Source organism: Ostrinia nubilalis, chromosome 7, assembly GCF_963855985.1.
Source record: "Ostrinia nubilalis chromosome 7, ilOstNubi1.1, whole genome shotgun sequence".
In the NCBI taxonomy this organism is placed as follows: Eukaryota; Metazoa; Arthropoda; class Insecta; order Lepidoptera; family Crambidae; genus Ostrinia; species Ostrinia nubilalis.
This window is the reverse complement of record NC_087094.1, coordinates 11,601,411-11,623,945: the sequence shown is the minus strand read 5'-3', so window position 1 is coordinate 11,623,945 and position 22,535 is coordinate 11,601,411. Positions and strand designations below refer to the sequence as shown.

The 22,535-nt window shown below is 37.2% G+C and overlaps 3 protein-coding genes and 1 non-coding gene across 4 annotated transcripts in view; 2 read left to right on the top strand and 2 right to left on the bottom strand.

The window, feature by feature from the left end:
* The window catches only part of LOC135073326 (sorting nexin-25), a 60,982-nt gene extending 45,888 nt beyond the window's left edge, over nucleotides 1-15,094 (top strand). The window contains exon 17 of the mRNA XM_063967465.1: nucleotides 14,999-15,094. Coding sequence (XP_063823535.1) covers nucleotides 14,999-15,010 — 12 coding nt within the window. The 3' untranslated portion in view covers nucleotides 15,011-15,094. The remainder of the gene's footprint in view (nucleotides 1-14,998) is intronic.
* LOC135073445 (gamma-aminobutyric acid receptor subunit beta-like) lies at nucleotides 1,074-8,777 on the bottom strand. Its single transcript, XM_063967627.1, has 10 exons — nucleotides 8,677-8,777; nucleotides 7,501-7,601; nucleotides 6,808-6,875; nucleotides 5,920-6,065; nucleotides 5,129-5,286; nucleotides 3,763-3,878; nucleotides 3,106-3,274; nucleotides 2,333-2,584; nucleotides 1,816-2,004; nucleotides 1,074-1,259 (listed from the first exon to the last, which is right to left on the bottom strand). Exons 1-10 carry the CDS (start codon nucleotides 8,775-8,777, stop codon nucleotides 1,081-1,083), a joined length of 1,479 nt encoding a protein of 492 aa, XP_063823697.1. The 3' UTR covers nucleotides 1,074-1,080.
* On the bottom strand, nucleotides 10,742-10,814 carry Trnar-ucu (transfer RNA arginine (anticodon UCU)). Its single transcript has one exon. It is a non-coding gene; the product is annotated as a tRNA-Arg (tRNA).
* Nucleotides 15,095-15,529: 435 nt separating the features above from the next.
* Nucleotides 15,530-22,535, top strand: part of LOC135073330 (gamma-aminobutyric acid receptor alpha-like) — a 45,490-nt gene continuing 38,484 nt past the window's right edge. Inside the window, exon 1 of the mRNA XM_063967470.1 lies at nucleotides 15,530-15,731. Within this exon, the coding sequence (XP_063823540.1) occupies nucleotides 15,694-15,731 (38 nt within the window). The 5' untranslated portion in view covers nucleotides 15,530-15,693. The remainder of the gene's footprint in view (nucleotides 15,732-22,535) is intronic.

The following is a 22,535-nucleotide window of genomic DNA, read 5'->3' as shown; positions in this document are numbered from 1 at the left end:
ATAAATGAAATTTCGCTCTCTGATATCTTTAAAACGCTTTTTTACAGTTATGTTATATTCGTTATTTATTATCTAAAGAAAAATTCAAGTATTTTATACAATATCTATGAAAAAATTAGACCGATAAAGTAATTATGCTTCGTTTGAATTTAATACATTTATAATGTAAATTGGTATTAGAACTTGTTTGCACCATAATTATTACTTTTTATTCCACGATTAATATTACACATAGATTATTTGAAGATCATTCGATATCTAATAGGACAGTGTATAGTATAGTAGAGTGTAAGCATTCATAATCATTCGCTTCCCTTTTGTTGCGTTTATTCTCTCTTTAATAAAATGTGATTGGCAGTTTAGTAACATGCAAATGAGCTAATCTACTGACATTTAGCACTACTAAAGTATTAACATTGAACCTTGGCCTCACTTTTGGCACGTATTCTCCGATCACAATAATAATCACCAATTCTTATCATGTTATTTTGTATGTGAACTTCCCATTACATTCTTGAACACTTAAATATTTACTTAAACAACAAAATTCGATACTTACAACTTAAAATTTACGTAGTATTGTATGTTCTCTATGTTTTTGTTTCATAATGCTGTGAATCTTATGGCAATTATTGTTAAAATATAGATATAATTAATGGAGTCGATCGTGCCTTAATAATTGTCAATATTTATTGTACTACTCCTTGTTAATTTTATTCCTAGTTATTTTCTTGTGGGATATGTTACGGGAATCGTCCTTAATGTCTGCTTTTGAAACCCCTTTTAGAGTAAAAAATTACAACTGTGTGACCATAGTATTTTGATATTCCACTAGGGACGTGAAATGGATTTGGCTCTAATACTTTACGCCACGAACTCACGGTAATTTTTATTATCTACTATATAAAAATAAGTCGGGTTTTCCTCCCTGACGCTATAACTCCAGAACGCACGAACCGGTTTTGCATTCGTTGGAAAGGTCTCGGGCTCCGTGAGGTTTATAGCAAAGAAAATTCGGGAAAAGGGGGTAAAACAGGATCCACGCGTACGAAGTCGCGGGCGGCCGCTTGTCTTTTATAATTAGTCAATAATGTAGAAGACCCAGTAAACCGCGTTGAATACGAGGAAGCAGACAGGGAAGATCACGCGTGAATATGTGTCAATGACATTAACATCTCTAATTTTTGGCATGGACGCTTTGATAACAGTGGCTCCACGACGCAGGGCGTGGATCATTTTCGGCTTGCCTGTAGAACCGTCTGTAACAAAAATATACACCAGTTTTTAGGAGTAAATTACATTCTAAGGTCTTTAGTTCAACTTTCAAAAAACTTTCATTGGGAATAAGGGATACTGATCAAGTGATGTAGGTAACTAGTGAAACTTTCAATAGCAAAAAATACTTTTTCTTATGGGGATCCGTTTTACAATGTTGGAAATATTTTAGGACAAAGTTACATTGATACAACGTTGTTAAAAGTAGGCTAGTTTTAACTGATTTGTCGGCCGTTTGGTGTAGTGGTTCTAAAACGGACTACTATGCCGAGAGGTCCCGGGTTCGATTCCCGGCCGGGCAGAAATTGAAATGATGAATTTTAATTTCTGTGACGGGTCTGGGTTTTACTATGTATAATATGTATGTATTTAAAAAAAAGTATATATGTAGTATATCCGTTAAGCTAGCACCCATAACACAAGCATATTAATTGCTTACTTTGGGGCTAGATAGCGCTGTGTGAAATTTTCCTAAGATATTTATAACTGATTACCATAAAATCAGTTGTAATATCAAAGGATTGATACTGGAATACAAACTTTTGGAAGTTCTGGAATGCGGCCGCGTGCGGTACCGCAGATGCGTGTGGTCCCTCTGGATGCGGAGCGAGGGCGGCGCCCCCGTGGTCGCGGGCAGCGGCTTCGAGCGCAGTCCCAGCAGTGGGGACACTCGCCCGGCGCTGCTTGTGCACTCTCGGAGGGCTATGATCTCTTCGGGAGACCGTGAACCTGGAGGAAAATAGAAATTAGTAATTAACTGAATGAAATTAGAAAGCATCTTTGAATAGATTTATTTAAGAGTACCTACATACAGCCTTATAATAATAATTTGAATAACGGTTGTATTGCAGAATTCGCATAGAAATAAACAGAAAAGTAAGTCAGAAAACCGCCCTTGGGTTATTTTGTGACTAAAATTGTTAAAAATCTTTAAATTGTAATTTGTTATATCACTCAATATAATAATCTCTACATTTAACTTGGTAATTTATTGAATGCGATCTTATGACTTGGTCATAGATTTTTCTTGTTTTAGTAAATCATAACAAAACCTCACCCGTAGAACACTTCAAGTCCTTCTCCACACTCGTGCTAGTAGACATCTGCTCGCGGTTCTTTAACTTCGCACGTTTCCTGGCCCGCGCGCCCCAGTACGTGTAGTTTACTGCGGCGTACTCGAGTAACGCAGCGAATACAAACACGAAGCACATCACTAAGTAGATGTCGATCGCCTTCACGTAGGAGATACGAGGGAGGCTGCTTCGAACTCCCGTGCTAATCGTCGTCATCGTTAGCACTGTGGTTATGCCTGCAGAGTGAAATATACTTTTAATATCTGTTTACGTTTGAAATAGTATCGCGAAGTCGCGCCGGTGACTTGCGCGGTTTCTCTACATCGATGAAAATAACCTCCAGTTAAAGAATCGAACAAAAGTTCTCGTGCAAATAAACAAAGGAATCTGAAGGATTACTTTCTTGTTCAACACCATTGTAAATTTAGTATTCGTCTAAATGATAAAATAATCACAATGGAATCGTAATGGAAAACACAAAAGTGTTTTCCAATAAAATAAAAAATAAATCTAAAGAGCTACTTTGATTTATTTATGTTATCCATAGAGATTTCGAGACCCCTGAATGGGAAACTACAATTCTATAAAAATGCGTTGTATCTCAGTTAGATAGATACTGCACCTACTGTTTTAAATAAATAAATAAATATTTTTATTTATTTATTTATATTAGGAAGACCAGGGTTTACATAATTGATTATTTTTATAAAGATTTCACTCTGAAGACTACTTAATATCCACGACTCTCAAAGCTTACCTAAAGCAACTCTGGCTGAAGTAGCCTCGTGGTTTATCCAGAAAGACACCCACGAGAGCATCACGATAAGTATACTCGGTAAATAAGTCTGGAATACGAAATAGCCGATGTTCCTTCGTAGCTTGAAGCTCAGCGACAGCCGCTGATATACGCCCGTCGCCAATTTCTCCTGAAAAGTGTCAGCTCTGTGAAACTGCCCCTGGTAAGAACACTCGTGCACTCAACACTTCTAGTATCGGCGATCGGCAATTTTGTCGGACGAAGCTCTATGCAGCGAGGGAATGCTGACCTCCGACATTTGATCGGTCGATCAAGCGCTGTAGCGTCAACATAAGAATTGATATATACGAAAAATTTTGTTCAATGCTGACGTTACTTTGTAAATTATCCCTGCTCTAATGAGCACCTTCTTGGTACTATCTTATATTTTAACTACATAAGCTCGTTGTAAGCTAACAGGAACATACAGAGTAAATTTAACAAAATGGAGATGACGTCGTGAAGTTCCTGAATAATAAAACTGCACCTACAACTTTCTCAGACGTCATAACAACAAAAGTATCTAGGTAACCATTGAAAGTTCAAGTTGAAGTTTTTATATGTATAGTCAGCATACAAAAACTTCGATTTCAATCGATCGCACACAAACTCATATACCTTTCTGTCATTAGTCTCGTGTCCCAGTATAGTGAACTGCGGAAGCTCCGCGTCCTCCACGCCCCGCACCGGCGTTTCCTTCCAGTACATGACCACGTCGGACACCGTGTACCCATCTGTAGGTATGGCTCACGTTAGAATGCTGGTTTATGTCTGTTAGGCCATAACACACTTATCAACCCGGGAAGGGATCAACAACGTATCGCCTTTCGCGTTCTGTCAACCGCGAGGCGTTTAAAGAATACTGACCGCCTCGAGTTGATAGAGCTATAATCCGTTTCTATGTTGATAAGTGTGCTTCGTCCTTTACGAACACCTACGTAACGACTCGGCAATGGAACGGACACGCCTCACAGCTTTATTTTACATTTTGACAAAAGTGACGAGACGGTACCAATCCAGCCTTTATAAATGTGTAACAGCCCTATTTTTTATTTGTTCAAGATTTTGTGTGTTTATTTTTGTTGGAATTCTGTTTAATTTGTGTGTTCAATTAATGGCCAATTTATAATATTACTTATATTTGTTTAGTATTTGAAACGTAAAATATTAATCAACTAGCAATTGATATGGGGAGGAAAACATCTAAAGCAGTAAAATGTGGTAATTAATGAGATTAAGGTAATTTATGAAAGGGCTTTCAAAGCGAATGTGTTTATTACGTGCATGTGTAAAATGCTAACATGGTTACGAAATGTTAAACGTTGAGTTCCAGGAGAGCGAAGCATCACTGTGTATAATACCGATTGCAGTGAATATGCAATATTTAATTTCCATTTTTATGTAGTGGCTGGCGGCCTTTGCTGATCTCGAGCGAGCGAAGCATCGCAGAAGCTCGGCCTGGTAATGTCAAAGTAAGAAAATATCAATGTCATTTATGAAGATATGCCCCTGACATACATTTATTATTTACACCTTTTAAACTGTTTATTTAGATCAGTAGGTCAACTTTCATACTACTAGTTTTTAAATGCAGAACAAGGCAGATATTTGACCACAATCACACCTGATGTTAAGTGAGATGCTGTCTAGGATTGTACAGACTACAGATCTGCCCTGTAAGTTGTTGGACTTCGTACTCTCTCGATTTGACCTCAACCTAATTCTCCAAAAAAAGAATGGAAGTACATTCAGAGCACCTTCATTCTGATTGAGCTGATACATCTTATACATATTAGGGCTGTGGGCTACAGGGCAAAGAAAACAGTTCAGTATCAACCATCTCTCGCTGGTGGTGGTAATGTATGTCAAGGTCACATAAACTCCATGATGCAATGAGTGCATGAGTGCAATGCTCTGCCGTATGTTGGTGTAGTCGGGCCAAGCGAAGCGGAAGCGGCCTCGTGTTACAAGTTAAGAGTCACACAGCTTTCAATCTCGACGGTGCAGTTCTGGCTGTCCAGCGGGTAGTAGTGGAGGTCCATCATGCAGGCCAGGGTGGCTGTGAAGCGCATGCCGTAGGTGATGCTCCCGTCGCCGCCAAGTCGCACCAGTTTGTTGCGCTCCGTCACGTCGTGGAGGAAGCTAAAATGAAACTTTTGTCAATAATATTAAGTGCCATTTTATACGGCACTGTATAGTCCTAAACCAAACAAGGTTAGTACTTTGCTTTTACTTTTGTTTGTAAAAAAATACATCCTTAATCCTACATAGAAAATTGTTCTAAGACACAGATATTATGTTGTAGATACATTGTTCATTCACAAAATGCTTGTGTTGTGCAGGTATCGAACCTAGCTACAACCATAGTTCTCTACCACTGTGCAAATCAGCTGAGCCTCAGTATAATAATAAATAAATATCCTTAGACATTTTACACTGCGCTTCTAGTCCCAAACTAAGCAAAGCTTGTACTATGGGTACTAGACAACGGATATAAACATACTTAAATACTTTTTTTTTGTAAATACATACTTATTATACATAGAAAACACCCAGTCCAATACAAACAAATATTTTCATGCACACAAATGTTTGTACTGTGCGGGAATCGAACCCGCTACCTCCGGAATAGTAGTCCGTTTCGAACCACTACACCAAACGGCCGACATATCAAAATGATATTGACAAGACTTCCCACCAAAAGTAACTAAAAACTGTCACCAATAGTATTAAATTACACTTTTATTATAGTAAATAAAGTAAAGTTGGACTGACCTATTTTTGTCATTAGCAAAAAACGTATCTGGCACCCAAATCTTGTCGGCGAAGTCCCCCGATAAAGTCAGGACCTCATCCGGTAGACCGAAGGCCAATCTTTCATCTTTCCAGTACTGATTCAGATAAAGCGTTATTGTGTAATCCTGAAAGAGGCGTGGTTTTTAGAAATCTCAACCGAAAACAGCCATTATACATTTTGAAGAAAGCTTTTACGTGATAAATTATAAAAAAGATAGATCTGATAGGTATCGCATATTATTGTCGTCAAAACAGTTTACCATAGAATAAGAACACGTGCGAGTAAGACATCAGACGGATGGATGGTAAATGGTTACAAGTTTATTATGTACATGTATTAGAATACGTGCATATAGTTATACCGTGAGTACATAGTAATGGGTAAGTGGGCGGCGACCTCAGATCCGGAGGCGGCGAGTGGCGGCGCAAAGTAAAGGCGACCATCGATTGGCGAGTCAGCACTCCGCCCCCGGGCACCGGCGACTCGATGTGTGTCAAGTGACGGCCTTGCTCTCTTTCCGATGCTATTAAAAGCTTAATGAATTACGATGGACGACCTGCTCGAGCGGTCCTTGATATGACCCGAAAACATCCCCCGGGGACTCAAGCACCCCCAAGGTCGGTGATTTGGGACGTGACTATGTTATCATCCATCATGCTTAGATCTCGACTTGAGTAGGTATATGTGCCGGAAAAGCGTGATATACAAATAACACGAAATCGACTGATAGTAAGTAACTTGTTTGCTTTCTAATCTACCAAGTCAAGTTTTCTATAAAAACAATCCTCAAAGAATTTCACTTTATTTTTCTGCAAATGTGCCTAATCTTCGCAAGCAAATAAAAAACCTAGTCAGCAACAACTTACCATATTAACCTCTGATATAGCATCAAAACTTGCGATCGTCAGATCCATGCCAACGTACAGAGGGTCGCCTGAAACCAATAATATTTTATGCATCCAAGTGAACCGCTGACGAATCTTGTTTGCCTACTAAATTCGATACAATATTGGATCTTTATGGTTCAGGGATTGCAATAACGTGCAGTGCCACGTATCACGTGCTTCTCGGAATATATCCGCCTCTGCAATAACATTTGCTCAGTGTATTTAGTGCGACGTCTAATGTTTATTTACTGACAGCGATGTTTCATAAGTAGATGGGTTGAAACTAAGTTTTAGCTACATATTATTACTGAAATTAGGTTAGAACGGAAACTTACGTCATCTACCTGAAAACAAATGTATAATAAAATTCATTCTTGCATTGCAGAATGAATTATACATTTTGCAGGAAACTTTATGATTTTGCTCTGAAACTTTTTTGTAACTTTTATATCTAATACATACTGTCATTTAAAGTTGGGCTAACATAATTGATTTCTAGTTTACACAATGACTTTTACCGAATAGTCATATCACCCTACATGTAAAATGTTTGGCTCTAAGTAACTGTCTTCATAAACATATAAAAGTTATGCTAATGTCCTAACTCAAGAGTTTTGATTACCTAATCTGTATTTGTATTCACATAGAATACAACGCAATTGTTTTACTTACCTCCGAAATTAGGCCGTAAGCGGATGTCGTACCCGTCCAATATACGTGTTACGGTATGCGTGACGTTCTCGAGCCGATCGACGGCCGACAAACGCTCGCCCCTGCGACAAAATTTTTCTATTAGTATTAATTTATTTACTAAATAATAGAATTAACTTTCTATTGTTTATGGTTAAAATCAAATTCAATCAATAATTTAAACTTGTATGCTCTCATGTAATGTCATTAAAAACTGTTAAAATTCCAATAAGACTACACAATGTATCACTGTAACGGAAATATCAATGTTGCAATGTTTGTCAGCCTTATTTATTGCAAATTGAAATTACTTATACATGCTATGAATTTACTAAATGAATTCTTGCTCGTACTTATTTACAGATTATACATTCACTAGGGTCGTGGTTATGTTAATCTGAATGGGGGTAATGAGACATATTACAATGTAAGATAGTTTTTCTCTAAGTGTGAAACTGAAAAAGCTAATGACTGACTTTGCTATGTTTGCTCTACTTGAACTACATAGGTAGTTATTCGGGCCAACCAGAAAATTTATTTTGTCATCGACAAATTTTACAATTTAACAAAGTATGCATAGTGTAACGAGACAATGTTACAAGTTATGCCAGTAGGGAATTTACTTCGATGCCGTTTGCCGACGGCCGACGGCATGTCTTTGCGAGCGGCAAATATTCGGTCGCGGTTAGCGCTACCGAGCCATCAAATGCCTGTTTAAATTTCAAATGTTTAGGAATTCACGATGTGGCCACTTCTATGACCCCGTTAACAAACTAAGGTGTTGTAAAAACGTTTGCGTCACCTTACACTTATCAAATATCTAACTTTTCAAAGTTACTAATTTTAAAGCTGCCAAATTGTTCGATAACAAAAAGTTTATAAACTCAAAGATAGGATTATATTCTAATGTTGTTAATTATATCTCAATGTTCCACGCAATAAGCATTTTAAATACCTAATTAATTAAAATTTTAATCCATAATCTTATTCGTAGTTCGTTCTACTAAGCTTGAGATTTGAAAGAACTTTTCAATTTCGTTTAGTCGTAATTGTAGTTAAAAAATCGAATGCAAAACAATAGTTTTATGCACTTTTTCCTGCCAACAAACTTTCTACGGATTCACTTTTGAAGTGTTTTCTGAATATCTAAAAACTTACCGTATTTGAGCGATAGTGAGTACAACGGGCAGCACGAGAAGCGCGAATCTGTGCGCGTGTTGGCGAGAGGCGCGCGCGCGAAGCGTGCGACGCGCGCTCATCGCGCGGTGGGGGCGCGCGCCAAGCGGCGCATCGCGCGCTCACCGCAACCTCGCAGCTACCAGCACCACCATCGTCAAGTTCTTCTTGTTTGGGTTAAAGGCAATCAAACCTATGAGGTTTATTTGTGCCTATGTCTAGCGAAAATTGATTTATAATAGTTGAGTATAACTCGAACAATAGAACATATTATAGGTGTTTCAGTTCTATTATTTTAATGGATTCCGTGGGGACACGTATTCCCGTAAGCAGGTTCAAGACGCCATCGGGTCCAAAGCGAGTTGTCCCAACTCGATGCGCGCTCAAATTCAAAGTTTTAATGTCTTTGTAATCACTTCACTGCACTTTAGAACACAAAGTTACACCAGATTTGTATACTAAAGGTTAAATGAAAGCATTAAAACAGATTGAGCTGCTTACCGTTCAACTACCCGCCACGGGATCCATCGCCGAGTTCACAAGTTCGATAGCATCGCGTATTATCGCGGGCGCGATCTCTGCGCCTTTGGCGAGCGCGGGCGGCCGCGGCGGCGGCGACGGTCGGAGTGTCGTCGCGCGTGCGCTAGCGTGGAGCGGGCTCGCTCGCGACTCGCTCTCTGTAGGCGAAAGGACGCTTCACTTTTTAAACCTCGTCCCTTTTAATTGTCTCGTCGAGTTCGGTCTAGTTGAGAGTTTAGGAATGCTCAGCTGGCTGAATGTTACACTATGTTATTAGTTAAGGTGCCAATATAAGACTAACATAGGTACCAGTTTTCAATAAATTGAAAAATATATGCAAAGGAAGGAAGTATTTTACTTAGGTTTTGGAAAATATTGAAACATGTTCAAATCTTTAGCGAAAAATAGCCTAAACTGTCTGTCTTAACGAAATTGACTCAGGTTTTATACATTATACTCGTAGCAATAAGAAAGAAAGAAGAATTCTTCAACTCAATTTAAATTAAAACGGCACAACTGATCCGGTCTTATCACTAGGAAGTGATCTCTAAACAGTCCATATAGATGTTAAACCATTGCATTTTAACATAAAAGGAGTTCCAAGTCCGTGCGTCATTTTCACCTCACATTTCCACGGCACAGTGTCAGAGTCATGTCGTGACGTGTGACCCGGTAAACTACATCTGGTTGCAGGCGCACGCGGAAGTTATTTGCCGGCGGCCGCGCCACTTCCGCCCGCCGATTAGAACCTGTGCCGCGGCGGGATTGGCGTTTGCATTTATTTTTCAATGTGCCTTAGTTTGCTTTAAATATAAACAACAGAACTACTTTGTCTAGAAATCTACACGCGCCAGCTAGCCTTGTACTCGTACTTTATACCAAACAGACAAAAAATCACATCATGTGACTTTAAAATTTCCCAAACCAATGACCACAATACAAAAAACTCTCTTAATTTCATACTCTATATAGCTAAATCTTTGAATAGAGAAAGGAAAAAAGGTGAAATTAACTTATATCGCAACGCTGCTACGAAGGCACAGCCGTAGGCAAAAATGATAGGTGTTAAGAAAGTCAAGGAAAAAGAAGTGACATTTCTTTGTGTTTCTCCCTACCCTACATATCAACAATATTGCTGAGTGCCGTGTTTGACTCGATGACACCGACTGAGGTCTTCGCGACCGCAATTAAAATGAGTGCTAGAGCTGAGATTTGGCCACTACGATTACCGTAGCAATTTCGTAGCATCTTCGTAGCCATATGCTCGTAGCATCTTCGTAGCATTATGCTCGTAGTATCGCCGTAGACCACTACGAATATGCTACGCGCTACGGTATTGCTACGACGCTATTCTTTGACGTTTTTAAATGTTATTGTGCCTTAAAAGTAATTTCCACCGAAAATAACAATAAACACTGAATAAACTCTTTGTATAAGTCAAAAAGTTTATCACGAAATCGCAATGTATGAAATTCTAATCACCATCATTTTACGTGGGTATATAAAAATAAACTGAACATCCTATTAGCATCCCTGGCGGGGATCGAACCCGCGACCTTTGGATTAGAAGTCCAACGCGCTATCCTCTGCGCCACAGGGACAGACAAGCACCTACTCCTTATTACTGCTTGCTTTTACTTATCATCAACTACCCTAGTGAATTATAAAAGTGCTGCCCACGTTCTGTTGGGAATGCTCAAAGGATGACACGATGCGATGTTGAAACGAGACGTCCGCGAGGCGAGGCCGGTAACGACGCGATTTGCGAGCGACGTGCCACACGCAGACCCTACGCCGGTCGCGATAGCTTTCATCTTTTGTAATACGAGTTCTTTTGCCAATTTCAATTACCTGATCCTGTGGTTGGCATGTTTGAATAGGAAATGCAATTATAATTTACAGTGATTTCATGATTTCAGTTACACTAAGCGTAAAAATACATATTTAGAGAATCTTTACCTATTATTTACATGTTCAATCGACTATTTACACAACTAAGTATGATTACAAATTATGGTAACATAATAATAAACGTGTATTTGCTATTCTAGAACTTTGAATCCAATTTAGTCTGTGCTGGAAATTCGAACAAACTTTCACTTCTCTACAAAATCTTGATGAAGAGCATTAAAAAGTCAAATCAAATCAAATCAATACAAAAATATTTATTAAATTTTAACCAGGATTTTGACACTTAAGCATTAATATTGAAAATGTTTTTTTCTAATTCCATTCGTCTAAGTACTCATTGAAAACCAAAAAACAAGACGCGTTTCAGTTTCGGAATTCAATAGTATTGGCGCGGATCACACCGCCCTCTCGAAGGGCACATTATGTGGTCGATTCCAGCCGGGTAGGGTGTCGTTTGAGGATCGTGCTCCACGACTCAGGTCCCAGGTTTCGACTTTCTTTTACACTTCTCAGAGCATCACTGGTTCCTAAAAGTAGCTATTTAGTTTCAGGCATGAATTCAAAAAATCATATTAGTTTATAGGTCCTATCTATTTCGTATTTTTGGATCTATCGTGTGATGCAACTGCTATAAAATATATATTTCTATAATTTTCGTAAGTATATGTCACCGTAAAATTGTGAATTCCGTCAGATCATAATCTGACGTAGTTAAATTACAATCTAACCTTTTTTTTTTTTTTTTTTTTACCTAACGCGTTATATTATAAACTGACAGAGTTCACAATTTCACGTTGACATATATAAATTAAATCTTTACAGGTTTCGTATACATATAGTACCTACTTTGGTACTGACCGGAAATACGATCAAATTGCATCACTATCTCATCTTTCTAATACACTCGTAGTTACCTAAATGAAATGCAATGCTCATTTTTATGTTAATAAACCGCTAGTATACAAAACTGTTACATGGAAAGCGCATAGCAATCTCAGTGCGGTATTACGTTCCCACTTCCCACATGCGAATTCCTATTTCATATGCTTGTAATTTTGCGCGAAATGTTTCACGGATCACATGCCTCCCACGAATGTAACGTACCTAACTGCATGTCGAAATCTAGTGGCATACTAGCGTACAAAATAACGTTTCAAAGTGCACATTACGTTGAATGTTTCGGATTCTTTTTCGTAAGCTGCTCGTTTAGAGGTCGTCCGCTGAATGACGTTTACTGTCCGCACTTTGGAATAAGTTACGAAAGGTATTTCACCCACTGACTTGTTTTATTTATTTCTAAACTTAACAGCCAAATACTAGGTAGGTACCTACCTCTTTTTATAACTTAACGGGTAACCAATAGCCATGGTATCGATACTATTCAATACATTGTATTTGCCTTGCATTATAGAGCAAACCTAAAGCACTAAACATATTTATAAGTCGCATGCTATAAAACTTATCCTTACTGTATAATCTTTTCCTACCATATTTTTTCCAAATATGTTACACAGAACATAGCCGTATTTACTCCATATATTACCAAGTTAAGCACTTCTAAAAAATTGCTCCTTAACCATTCTTTTGACTTGGTACTCTAGCTAGAAGATTGACTACCACTAAATTAAGACGAGATCTTGATGGGTTCATAAATGTATTCATAGCATCTGTATGAGGTATACGCATTGAAACAATTTGCAAGGGCCGGAGCTCCGGGTGGAATCTACATACAAAAGCACATTAAGGTTAACGCGTCTCGCTGCTCAAGAGACTGAGAGAGCACATCAAGCTATACACTGTGGCATCTTATGACATGGTAATAGGAGCTGGTTTGCAACAAAAAAATATAGTCTGATGTCTATCGCCTGTACGTTCGATCACATAGGGAGATACGGGTACTTGTAATCCATATGATTTATATCCATTTCCTCTACTTCACTTTGACATTACTTCCCATAAATTGGTAAAAAACTCCCGATTGGGACTTATAGAAAAATATACCTTCTTTTCGATAAGTCGAGTTTAAGAATTGCTAATGGTGGCCATACACGTTCTCTCATATAAAGATGAATGAACTAAGATTTACACCAAAAGATTATAAGAATTATTTACGAATGGATGAAAAACTGTAGTACTGAACTGAAGACTATAGAAGACTGAAAGAAAACTGTGCATGCAAGCATGAGCGGGCGCACACACGCTCGGTTATGCATGCGCGCAAACATAACCGAGCGGCAAAAAATATCTTTTTTGATATTCGTTAGGTTGCATGTACACGCACCAATAACTGTACAGTTTTATAACATACACGCTAGGGTTTGCATGTTGGTTAAGCATGTACGGTCAAAACCATCATGCAAACCCTAACGTGTATGGCCACCATAAGTAATGTGAATAAAATATACTTATTTCATAAGGTAACTTTTGCAAAAGCTGTGTACCTAAATCTAATAAATTATTTCTTTAGAATATAGCAAAATATTTTCTAGGTAGTTTCAGAAATGCACACCTCGTTTTGTAAACAAGTGCTTAAAACTTTGTAACTTTTTTTACTGAAGTTGTAAGAAATTAAATTTCCATTCCAATCAATCTTTTTCATTCCAGAAAAGTAAGAGACGCTGATGAATTTTCTTAAGCGAAATTTTTGTGAAATGTAAATTTGTATTAATTGCCCCTATATCTCTTTGACCCTCCTGATTTTTAATTTCATTCATTAGAATTTTCAAATATTTTATGGCTCTAATATTGAAATGCTCATAGCATATTATCCTTATGTAGTGAAATCTTTGCAGTAAATACCGAGTAATGTTGCTAAAATATAAAATTGACTATGTTTTACAAAAGTCCACGGGCGTTTGAGTCCCAGGAGGCCGTAAAACTCTCACCTCTAATGTTCCGCGTAAACAAGTATCTAAACTCGAATGTATCTAAACATGTTTAAATGGAGGGATTTTCTTAATAGCGGGGCATCACTCAGCGGATCCAGACCCTATTACGGCGGTGGAGCAATCGGCGGCCGCAGGGATCAGGCCATTTGCGTTCCATTGTTTTGCAGACGACCCCGTTTGCATCTGTGCTACGATTGCAATATTTGATTTGCGTCGTCTTCGGCAAGCCTGTCAAGGTTGCATAACTAGGATTATATGATTATTCATAAAATGATACATTAGATGTTGTAGTTTTCAAATGAAGTCACATACAACACACATGGACCCATACGGCTTTTTCAAGTATTACATCGTTTGCCTTTGCTACTTATTAAAAACACTAATAGATGTTGTGATGTACAATAGAGTCCCTCGTCGCTTTTGCAAGTCTTCTTTCCTATTATCACAGACATCGTTTCAAGTTTTTCAAGGAATATTTAAACCTGACAATTTATATCCGACTAAAAACCTATTTTTACCACCAGTACCTACCTACCTACAAGAAGTCTCAAAATCTCATTAACACAACAAGCACGTTCGATAACTGCTTTAAAAAGAGAAAAAGCACGAAAATGGCGCAGCTAATCAAAGATAAATATAAAGGACTAACCAAAATCAAAGGTACGGTAGTCAAAGAGAAAATTCGGGCAAATACGAGTTTACCAACGGTTCGCGTAATCTGTGAAAAGTTTGTTCTAAAAACTCCGGCTTTGACTGCTCCGAGTAAACTTTATCATACTACAATTTATGTAGTTTTCCTTTCCCTTCAGAGGGTCCCCCTACTTTATTGGATAATGAATTTTAGTCTCGTTTTAGATTCGAAGAGTAAAATAAACACTATTCTTCTTTAAAAATGCATTGCTCTTTATCTACAAGTAGGTACGTCAGGTTTGGCATTTTCTCGACGTAGGTACGAGGGTTATAAAAAAAGGAGTTTTATTTTGCAGGTCAAACGCTGAGGTGTGAGAATCAAATATGTCAGCGAACCGTGCATCACAGGTGAGCGCGCTCGCGATCGTTTCAGTCCTTCTAATCAGTCGGAAGCACGGCGGAGTCAACAATGCTAAAGAAAAAAGAAAAAGGCTGCCCCGAGTACGGTTCAATAATTACTGGATATTACACTCCAATAATTGTAAATTGTTGCTTATAGGTGATACATCTTTTTATACTCCTAAATCGTTTAAATTGATGAGCCATTTATGCAAAAGTGCTTGAGATGTCGGAAAGTAGAGTCGGTAAGTAATGAAATATTTTAGGGTTTGTAGTTTAGGGAAATATGTTCCTACTCCCATAAAGTTACTAAAACACATTATGGTCAATGGGTTAGTTTTTTCTTGGTGATAAATCTCATAACTTTCATCTATTTCTAAATTATGCCACATCAATAATACGAATGCACTCAATTTTATAATGCTAGTCACATACGATCAGTAACCGATAAAGATTACGTTTACAGCCGTCGAATGAAAAGTTGAGGATGTTGAGATCTTGTGATGTTCACCGCGCATGCGCGAACACTTGTCCCCGAGCCTTCGCGCCAAGCGGAGATCGCGAGACATCTCCGCTTAGCGGCGCCACAGACGCGCGAAACATCGCGAATGGGTTCAAAACTAACCAAATAAAAGTTCAAACGACTCGAAACATGTTGCTGATCGAGAAACTGCTGGTGGTTATGTTTTGGTAAGTAATTTTATGTCAATATTAATAAGTTAACTTTCTTTAACTAAAACAAACTGCTTCTAATTAAAGGTGATAGTGATTAACTGTATTGACAGAACGTTTGAAATCATTAATTATTAGGATGCAATTTAAAGTGGCCCGCTAGAACCTAAACAATATCCACCATCATACATAGGCATGATTAACAACGCTTTCAAACAATTGCATATTAATACATACGTGCAAGCTATTTATTTCCTAAAACTGACGCTATTTACTTACTAAACAATATAAAGGTTTTGCTAGTTATTCGGTACTTTCTATTACGCAATACTCTCAACAATAGCTTTCGACGTTCATGTCAAATTTCAGACCTTTATTGTGTGTGCGGTTGCATGTATAGTAAATACCTACCTACCACTGTCATTTAACAATGAATATAATTTACTTACACTCAATAAAATATGTCTAAGTAAGTGTTTCAGTACAGCCAATAGGTACAACGCGTTTACATAAAAATATATTATTATGCCTTACACATTCGTGGTCAAACGTTTTCATATAAGTACCTAGATATTAATTAGATGTAGGCATGAAAACTTTTTGTGTCTATAGATAAGAAAATTATTTTTAACTGTATTGGGGTTCTGTAACGTTACTGTTTGCTAAAATAGATAATAACTCTTAAAACAACAGTCTGTCTGGCCGATGAACCAGTAACCAAACAAATCGTGCCCTGGGGGTTTTTAATTGGCCAATAAGAAGAGAACAAATTGCTTCACTGTAATAAATGCAAACGACTTGGATTTTCTTTAACGAAGGACCCTCGTCAAATGTCACGCTCAACCTACATCTCATAGTGCGTCTAACGCACAATGTTTGTCAAAACCAATGTGTATTAAAAAACGAGAAGTCCAAAGCACACTTATACAGGGTGTCCCAGACTGGGTGAATCAAACTGATAGGGGAGGTAGCTCTACTAATGTACTATCCCTAAAAAATATAAAAAAAATAAAGCGCATAAGAAAACAAAAATATTTTTTTTAAAGTCAAAAAATAAATCGGCTTTGGCTGAGTATTTGGCTATAATTGCTGTGTTTGGAGTTTATTTGTACTTTTTTCTTACTAATATTAATTGTACATGATCGCTTCGTTTATCTGTAAACAAACTTTTGAAATTATATAATGACTAGATATCGAGTTTAGAGCACTTTATTTAAAAAAAAATTCATATTTTTAGGGATAGTACACTAGTAGAGCTACCTCCCCTATCAGTTTGATTCACCCATTCTGGAACACCCTGTATGTACAAGCTTTTTTTGATGCAGAACAAGGCAGGTATTTGAAAGAAAGAAAGAAAGAAAGAAAATATTTTTATTTGACCGCAATCACACCTGATGAGAAGCTTTCTAGGATTTTACATAATATTATTATCTGCCCTGTAAGGGATTATTCACTATCGCCTTGAAAAGGCCCGGATTATAGTGTTCGGGAAATACAGCAGCAGGCAAGGAATTCCAGTCCCTCGCTGTTCGCATTATAAAAGAGTTATCGAATCCCTGAGTGCGAGCTGATGGAATGTACTTACCTATTTAATCATCATAAATTAAACCTCACCAGGAGCACATTTGTAATGCAACACAGGCTTCGGTATGAGTTGCGAAGTACTGGTGATGAGATGAATTTATTATTGCAAGCGAGTGCATGGAGAAACACGTATAGCAACTTATGATGAACTCGTACTATAGCTGGAAAATAGCAGATTCCGGAAATAATGAACGTAGTTAAAAAAAACTTAAACCAACTGGATTGTAGTTCATAGTTGTGAGGGACTTACACGTATACGTATTTTGTGGTCGGGAAATTGAAACAAGAATATTCTACTTATTGAGAAGAAAGTCCTTAACCACTGGGCCAAAGAACCACACAAGGCCAAGTCTTTCAACTGTTTCATTATTGTGTACATACATCTATTCTTTGAAAAACAGATGTAATTGAATTATTATCTCCTTAGAAATTACTGCGCATACATTTTCGATTGTTCCCAGCTGTCCCAATTTCAGTGATCAGTATTTATATTAAACTACCAAGCTTATGTGAAATTTCATGAACCGTCAAAATGTCAAGTTTGTATAATATTTCCCCGAGATTTATTTCAATAAAATCACCCCTTCCTTTTATATTCAAACACGCGTCTCTCCATCCATCCGCGATCTTATAACGGCAAATCCCAAGTGATATTCCATCTTATTTTTCACTACGAAATCCTTGGAAAGTGTTGAAAATCTTTAACAAAAGCTTTGTACCTGACTTCGAACATCAGAGAAATATTAAAATACTTCCTATAATGTAATAATTTTGTTTCACATAATAGTGAAATAAGTAGGTAAATACGTAGTTGATAAAATACAATAGAATTTCAGTTATGGTGGATCTTTTGATGCTGCCTTTGATTGTTCAGCTAAAAATTTTCAATCGATTATTATTATTCATTATGCAACCAATAAATCATTTGTTTTAAATAAAACCCAAAGATATTTAAATTAAATCTGCAAAATTGCCCATTTATTGTCCCGAAGCAGTGGTTGGGTTAATACTGGGACGTGTAAAAGTGCTTTTTAAAAGCCTATTTTCAAAAATGAATGAGTTTTAAGAGTTTATAAAAAATATTATGCCTCTTTAGGCAAAAACAAAATCTTGACACAGCTGTTCGCCGAACCAAGTAGGTTACCTCTACAAGCAGTGCCGGATTAGCCACGTAGCAAGAGTAGCAAATGCTACGGGCCCCGCGAATTTGGGGGCCCCGCGCTCCAAAGCCTGTCTGACCGAAATAAAAAAAGATTAATTTAGATAGGAGCGTAAAATATCTTGCATTAGGCTGTTTTACTTTCACTTGAAAATCTAAAACTCGATTTCATCACGTTAAATCATAAAAATATGTAGGTAGGTATTTTACGAACTTTTTAACGTGAATGTTCTCTAATAGGCCAGTAGAATTAAACACACAAATGAATTAAATCTGAAACAATTCCTACTAAAGATTTTAGTGCTTTAATGGCTTCATTAGTTGCCCATAAAAACTCTCCTAGGTTTTCGACTTCGACGGAGTTGTGCTTAAGTGGTGGGGGCCCCCGAAAGGGGCGCTTTTTCGGTTTTCCGGTTATACCGCGTAAAGGACTTACCCTATCGAAAAGTGGTCTTCCTGACGGTTGAAGGGCATTTAATCCTGCATTAAATAAGACCAAATATACAGGGTGACTAGAACTGAACCCGCCATAGCTAATACGCGTATAGAGGAGGTCATTTGCTTATTATTGAACCTTACTTTCTATAGCTAAAGTTTTATAGTTTAGGAGATATGTCAATTTTTATACTTTTTTCAGATTTTTCCGAAATTTGACCTAAAATCTGCTTCAATTTTTTTTCTCGCGTGATTTCAGCAGTTCTTTTTATTTGATATTAATATCGAATATGTCTTTATTCAAATAAAATAAAATTTTGATCCAAATAATGATTGAATAGCTAGTTACGAGCCGCCAAAGTCTAACAAAAGTACAAACCACTATAAAAAATTCTACTTCGAATTCGATTGAAACAAAAATTAATGGTGATAATGGATTGCCAATGATCTTAAAAATATCTCTAGCTTCTCTTCTTTCCAATGATATATCACACGTTGTAATTAGATATTGAAATTTGTCAAAAAATCAAAGTTTATGGAAGAAAATGGAGTAATAATACAAAAATTATCCATGCAAAGTTTACTTCGAATTTTTTAAAACTCTTTTCATCATAATTTGATTATTGTTTTTAAATTCATTTTTCAAAAAACACACAAAAATAGTTATGAAAAGGAGTATAGCAGAAAATATGAGATGTTTGAAGAAACTTTGTATGGATAATTTTCGTATTATTACTCCATTTTCTTCCATAAACTTTGAATTTTTAATCAATTATAATATCTAATTACTACGTGTGATATATCATTGGAAAGAAGAGAAGGTAGAGATATTTTTAAGATCATTGGCAATCCATTATCACCATAAGTTATTTTTTAAATCGAATTTGCACTTGAATTTTTTATCGTGGTTTGTACTTTTGTTGAACTTTGACGGCTCGTAACTAGTTATTGAATCATTATCTAGATCTGAAATTTATTTTATTTGACTACAGGTTTATTCGATATTAGTATCAAATACAAAAATCGGTTAAAAAGATGCGAGAAAAAAAATTTAAGCAGTTTTTAGGTCAAATTTCGGAAAAATCTGAAAAAAGTATAAAAATTGACATATCTCCGAAACTATAAAACTTTAGTCATAGAAAGTAGGGTTCAATAATTAGCAAATGACCTCCTCTATACGCGTATTAGCTATGGCGGGTTCAGTTCCAGTCACCCTGTATATGTTTTGAACAAACTGTTCTCGTGCAAATGTTCGGCAAAGTAGAAAATATGTGTATAACCCTCTCCACGTCCAATGGCTCGCTACCCGCAGGCTTCCAAGTCTTGAAAAGGAGCGCCTCAACCAGTGTCACCCTATCAAGGCTTACGAGTTACGATTTTTCCTACTTTGCCGAACATTTGCACGAGAACGGTTTGTCCAAAACGTATGAATTTGGTCTTATTTAATGCAGGATTAAATGCCCTTCAACCGTCAGGAAGACCACTTTTTGATAGGGTAAGTTCTTTACGCGATATAACCGGAAAACATAAAAAGCGCCCCTTTCGGAGGCCCCCCACCACTTAAGCACAACTCCGTCGAAGTCGAAAACCTAGGAGAGTCTTAATGGGCAACCAATGAAGCCATTAAAGCGATAAAATCTTTTGTAGGAATTATTTCCGATTTAAAATGTAATTCTACTGGCCTATAATGTTTAATTATAATCGATATAGTTATTTAGACTAGCATCTATAGATACCACATTTCTACCCTTCAAGCGGCCAGATTTTTATTTTTTTGATATAGGTATACGAGGGCCGGCTGATAAATCCGCGGCCTAAGGTAAGGTACTTAATGAAATAAAATAAATGGTCTCTATTTTTTATTTGGTAATATAATCTCCCTCAAAAGAAATACATTTCTTAAATCTCGCATACAATGCCTTTTACCCACCCAAAAATTTTTTTTCAAAATGACGACCAACCGCAGCTTTAATTTCGTTGTCATCTGCATATCTCCGGCCCCGTAAGTCCTTTTTCAAATCTAAAAACAGGAAAATATCGCTAGGTAATAGGTCTTGGCTATATGGTGGGTGGTCAATCTCTGAGAACCCGGTGTCTTTCAGGGCTTGGCCTCGCAACACGTGCGGCGTGAACGGGCGCGTTGTCTTGCGGAAAGAGCAATCCGCGTGTCAGTTTCCCACGTCATTTCTGTACAATAGCCTCGCGAACATAAACAAATATTCTTCAGCTATCTGCTACGATTTAATTTTTTGGTCAGCCGGAACGATTTTTTCGACTTTTGAACGTTTCCTTCACTCAGTATCGTGACAGGGCGGGGGTCGTTTTCACAGGTCTCTCGTCCGTGTTGAAATAGTCGGGCCCATTTTTTAACCATGGTATATGAAGGTCCAGAATCCTGAAGAACCAATGACATCTCTTCAAAAATGTCTTTTGGTCTATTTTCCTTCTTTACGAGGAATTATGTCCGCGGCGCGCGGTGTCGAAATTCCGCAAATCTCCAGATTCGGCGGACATGGTGATGTCATTTGTTCGATAGAAATTGAACTATCAGTGCAAACTTAATTAGTGATTGCTTTTTATAATACTACTGAGTGTCGCAACTAGTGACATGAGTAACAAGCTAATTACTCATCGCTAAGTACCTTAGGCCGCGAACTTTTCAGCCGCCCCTCGTACATTTATTTTATGAGTTTACGTAGGTAGCCGAGATTATACTTTTTTAATCGATTTTAATATAATATCGATTATCAATATTTCGAGAAAACAGGCGAAGTATTTAAATTTTATTAATTCAGTCACGATCCAATCTACTATAGTTGGTTGATTTATTATAAAATATAGATTCATTTTATGAGTGAATATAGCTAACCTTTTTAATCGATTATCATATCGATCATGTTTCGAGATTATTGAAAGCTAGTGACGGTAGATTAAGAGCAAGGTGTTTTAGAGTCTCAAGTAAAAAAGCGGATAATTAAAAAATGAGGTTTACTATTATTTAACAAAAAACGTATGACAAAAGATCATTTTACAAACAACGTTTGAAAAACTAATCATTTTAAAAAACTTTTAATAAATAATTCTTTAGAATCGTGTTTTCCAAACTTAGAAATTGCCTTGCGCATTTACATGACGTCTCTCATGATCACTAACTGCAGTGGCGAACGTTCTTTTTCAACATTAAAACGTATTAAAAATGAATTAAGGAACACGATGGGACAAGAACGTCTTAATCATCTTACTTTGTTGAATATAGAGCATGATTTGCTTAAAGAAGTTGATATTGAAAGTGTTATCTCTAAATTTTCCCACATTAAATCAAGAAAAGTTCATTTGTAACAGTTTTGTTTCATTTAATACCCTAAACTTGAGAACCTAAAGCAAACCAAGGGCCCCTTGATAGAAATTTGCTACAGGCCCCGCGCTGGCTTAATCCGGCACTGTCTACAAGGAATGCAAAACACTTAACATCAACTTGATACAAAGTGGTTACGGGGAATGCGGACTATTCGCCAAGTATTTCCAGGTGCCTATCCCCACTACGGGCTGTGTTAACTGAAACACGGGAACTTTTAATTGCTATTTTCGAAACTATTAAGAGAACACACGGCATAGTTTAATTCTCTGGCCGCAAACGTGTCGAT

Excerpts from the sequence above, each read along its gene's own strand:
- LOC135073445 (XM_063967627.1), bottom strand. The coding sequence starts at position 8,777 with ATGAGCGCGCGTCGCACGCTTCGCGCGCGCGCCTCTCGCCAACACGCG. Across the intron at positions 5,287-5,919 it reads TTTGCTAATGACAAAAATAG|CTTCCTCCACGACGTGACGG; the intron begins GTCAGTCCAACT and ends GTTTCATTTTAG. Across the intron at positions 2,585-3,105 it reads TTCAGCCAGAGTTGCTTTAG|GCATAACCACAGTGCTAACG; the intron begins GTAAGCTTTGAG and ends TTCACTCTGCAG.